The sequence below is a fragment of the Sinocyclocheilus grahami genome, unplaced genomic scaffold, assembly GCF_001515645.1.
Source record: "Sinocyclocheilus grahami isolate Dianchi unplaced genomic scaffold, SAMN03320097.WGS_v1.1 scaffold1163.1, whole genome shotgun sequence".
NCBI classification, from domain to species: domain Eukaryota; kingdom Metazoa; phylum Chordata; class Actinopteri; order Cypriniformes; family Cyprinidae; genus Sinocyclocheilus; species Sinocyclocheilus grahami.
In genome coordinates this window covers 557,838-561,380 of record NW_015506342.1, presented here as the reverse complement: position 1 = coordinate 561,380, position 3,543 = coordinate 557,838, and the positions used below count along the sequence as shown (strand labels likewise).

The 3,543-nt window shown below is 48.9% G+C and overlaps 1 protein-coding gene across 1 annotated transcript in view; it reads right to left on the bottom strand.

The window, feature by feature from the left end:
- The window catches only part of LOC107567491 (ubiquitin-conjugating enzyme E2 Q2-like), a 23,114-nt gene extending 21,338 nt beyond the window's left edge, over window positions 1-1,776 (bottom strand). The window contains exon 1 of the mRNA XM_016253186.1: window positions 1,681-1,776. Within this exon, the coding sequence (XP_016108672.1) occupies window positions 1,681-1,776 (96 nt within the window). The remainder of the gene's footprint in view (window positions 1-1,680) is intronic.
- Window positions 1,777-3,543: the final 1,767 nt, after the last annotated feature.

Here is a 3,543-nt window from a genome sequence, read left to right as displayed (position 1 = left end):
CACACACACACACACACACACTCACACACACACACACACACACACACACGCACACCCACCCACGCACTCACACACACAAACACGCACGCACTCACACGCACGCACGCACACTCACGCACACACACTCACACACAAACGCACGCACGCTCACACACGCACACACACACACAAACACACACACACACGCACACAGCATGTACAGTACAGTGTCTTTATTGATCACATAATCTATTTTAAGTTCATAAACACACAGAGACACAGTGCAGTCGCGTGTTCATCCCATCACGTGTGGATTTTCCTGATCAATCTTTAGTCAATATCTCTGTATTTGCTGCTGTCTCTGCTATAGGAGCCAAGCACTTGAGGTAATGAACTGCCCGTTTGATATATATCTCGCTCTGCTACAGTAGCAGTTCTCTGATTACTCATTTCTCTTCCATCACCTCCAGCCCCACGCACACATGCACATGGACACTTTGTCTGTTTTCTTACATAAACTAATTTTATGAGGTCTTTAATTGAGTTTTGTGGCTTTTAGTCTATGTCTGTTAACATTCAGGTCATGCATATGCTCACGTATTCTTAAAGGTTGGCTAAATTAAGCAAATATAAATATGAAACAAACTTTTAACATAGCAGAACATAAGAAATAAACACTAAAAATATTGATGATTTTTGTCCAATCAAATGCTCTGTAATGGCATGTTCCTCCCTCCCAACCACCTCCAAATGACAAGCGAATCAGTGTTCTTGTCTCTGGCGTAACTAAAGCCTATTGGCTATTGATGAGCTTCTCAGTTCTGTAAGTCCAAAATACATCAGCACAGGACAAAAAATCATCAATAATGAGAAAAAAGAGACAATCTAAAATGTTGAGGGTACTGTACACTCTTAATGACCAATAAAGTTTCTAAAAGGGGATTTTCACTATGATGCCAGGCATAGAAGAACCATTTTGGGTTCCCGAAAGAACCTTTCAGTGAAAAGAGTCATGTTTTTCTTAGTGTGAAGAACATTTTAATAATCTGAAGAACTATTTTCACGATGAAGAAACTTTAGTGCAATGTAAACATTCCATAGATGTTAAAGGTTTTTCATGGAACCAACAATGGCAATAAAGAACGTCACTAGGTTACGTATGTAACCCTAGTTCCCTGAGGGAACGAGACGCTGTTGGGAACACCTCTGTGTGACCACGCTCTGAAACACGTGTGTAATCTGTCCGAGGGAATCCCGGGTGACGTCACCGGCGGGGATGACGTAGCGACCAGCGACTCGCAGGGATGCAGGAAGTATGGCTACGAGACGCAGCGTCTCGTTTCCTCAGGGAACTAGGGTTACATATGTAACCTAGTGACGTTCCCCTTCAGGAACTCAAGCTGCGTAGCAAAACTCTTTGGGAACGAGTATGCCCACGTCCCCAGACTGACCAATTCCTGACCAATGTGGATCGGCACAGCTAAGTCGAGAGAACTGAGGAGCCAGGAGCGGCATGGTCAAGGCCATAAAACCTGACGAAGGTCATAGGGGTGGACCATCCCGCAGCGTCACAAATGTCATGCATCTTTCCTTCTTTGGAACGATGAAGTACAGGCTGTAGAACCCGGACTCTCTGTCGAGAGGAGGGACCACCTTGATGGCCTCCTTCCTCAAGAGAGTTTTCACTTCTTGTTCCATTACCAGAGCCTGCTCAGGGCCCACGAAGGTGGGAATGACCCCGTTGAAATGAGGCGGGTGAGAATTTTGTAACCTCTTTCTACAGTGTGCAGGACCCATTGTGACACATTTTGCAGAAGCTTTCACACTGCCAGATATTTTACTAAGGGAATCAGTCTCTTGAGACTGACCTCTGGTGTAATTAGAGTGGTTAAATCGGTGCCCTGAAGCGGAGGACCGGCAGGGAACGGCCGATCTAACTGCTCTAAAGACCTCCTTGGAGGTAGCGAGCCTTCCCAGAACCGCTACATTCCTGGGCGGTAGCTGAGAGCTGCACTCGCTGGAGACCGCTGTGCCCTGAAGCACAGGGGGTGGCAGGGTTAACGAGACGATCTCCTGAGGGCACTGAGGAGAGACAGGCACCGTTTGCTGAGGTGTACACCGTTCTTCCCCAGAGGGGCCTGCCCTCAGAAGTCCTAACGTTTTTATGTCAGGACTTCTTCTGTTAATGACAGTCCTCAGATCTGTCACATCTGTGGAAGACTTCGGCCTGGAGCGCCGCCTCGACTCCTGTTCTTTCTGTGAGGGTGTATGAGTGGCGACGCTCCAATTTTGGACTTCCTTGTATGAGGAGCTTGTACACGGCTACACATGAGAGCGGCAAGGGAGAAATTGCTGGAACGCCGCCGCTTGTTTCTTGGCCTCCTGAAATCTGTCGATGACTGTATTTACAGTGTCGCCGAACAGACCAGAAGGCGCTAGCGGGGCATCCATAAAAAAGACCATGTCCTTCTCCTTGATATTGGACAGGGTCAGCCACAGATGCCTTTCGGTGGCCACCAAGGCTGCAATGGACCGCCCAATAGCTCTGGCGGTCTCCTTGGTGGCTTGAAGTGAAAAATCCATGGCCCGACACAGCTCTGCAATGTCGTCGTTCTTAATATCTTTTCCCTCGTCCATCTCTTTCGGCAGGTCAGCTTGATATGCCTGCAACACTGACATGGTGTGCAGGCAAGAGCCAGCCTGACCTGCTGCCGTGTACGCTTTACCCACCAAAATCAAAGAAGTCCTAAGCAGGTGGGGGGGTAACACTGGGGCCTTGAGGGACAATGATGCACCAGGCGAGAGATAACTCGCAAGTGTCTCTTCAACCCGGGGCATCGTCCCATAAACACACTCTTTTAGTCCAATCACGTTTGCATAGTGAGGCATTGGGACTAAAGATGCGGGCCGAGAAAGGTTTATTCCATGATCTGGACACCTCGGTGTACAGATTGGGAAAGAACGGCAGGCCCCGGCGTGGAGGCAGTGACTTAGAGCACAAGAATTGTTCATCAAGCTTGCTCTTCGGATGCTCTTCCTGCTCTTCAGTCATCCAGTCAATGTTTAATTTGGCCACAGCTCTAAGCTCCTCAAATAGGATTGACTGTGGTGGCAAATCCACAGATTCATCTTTGTCGGTACCCTCATCATCATCCTCCTCAGAGGAAGATAAATGGAGCAACGAGCCCTCTCCAGGGGCGGAAGAAACCGTTTCAGAACGTGCTTCCGTTCCCTGAGAGAGAGCGTTGGATCTGGCAGGTGAGGAAAGAGAAAAGGACCTACCCGTCTCTATTCCCTCTGCCACATCCATTTGCGAACCCCACAATCTGAGTCGCCGCTCTGCATCGGCAGAAGCGGGACCTGAACCGTGAGGAACGCTAGAGAGAGCGCCCTCCTCGAAGGCGAACACAATACGGACAGTCAGCTCCCTCGAGAGCTGACTGAGCATGCTCCGCTCCCAGACAAGCAACACACAAACTGTGTGTATCCCCACCCGTAATGAAACGCGGGCAGGGAGGAACAGACAGCTTGAAAGATCGCTTGTCCACTTTCTTGTCTTTGCTT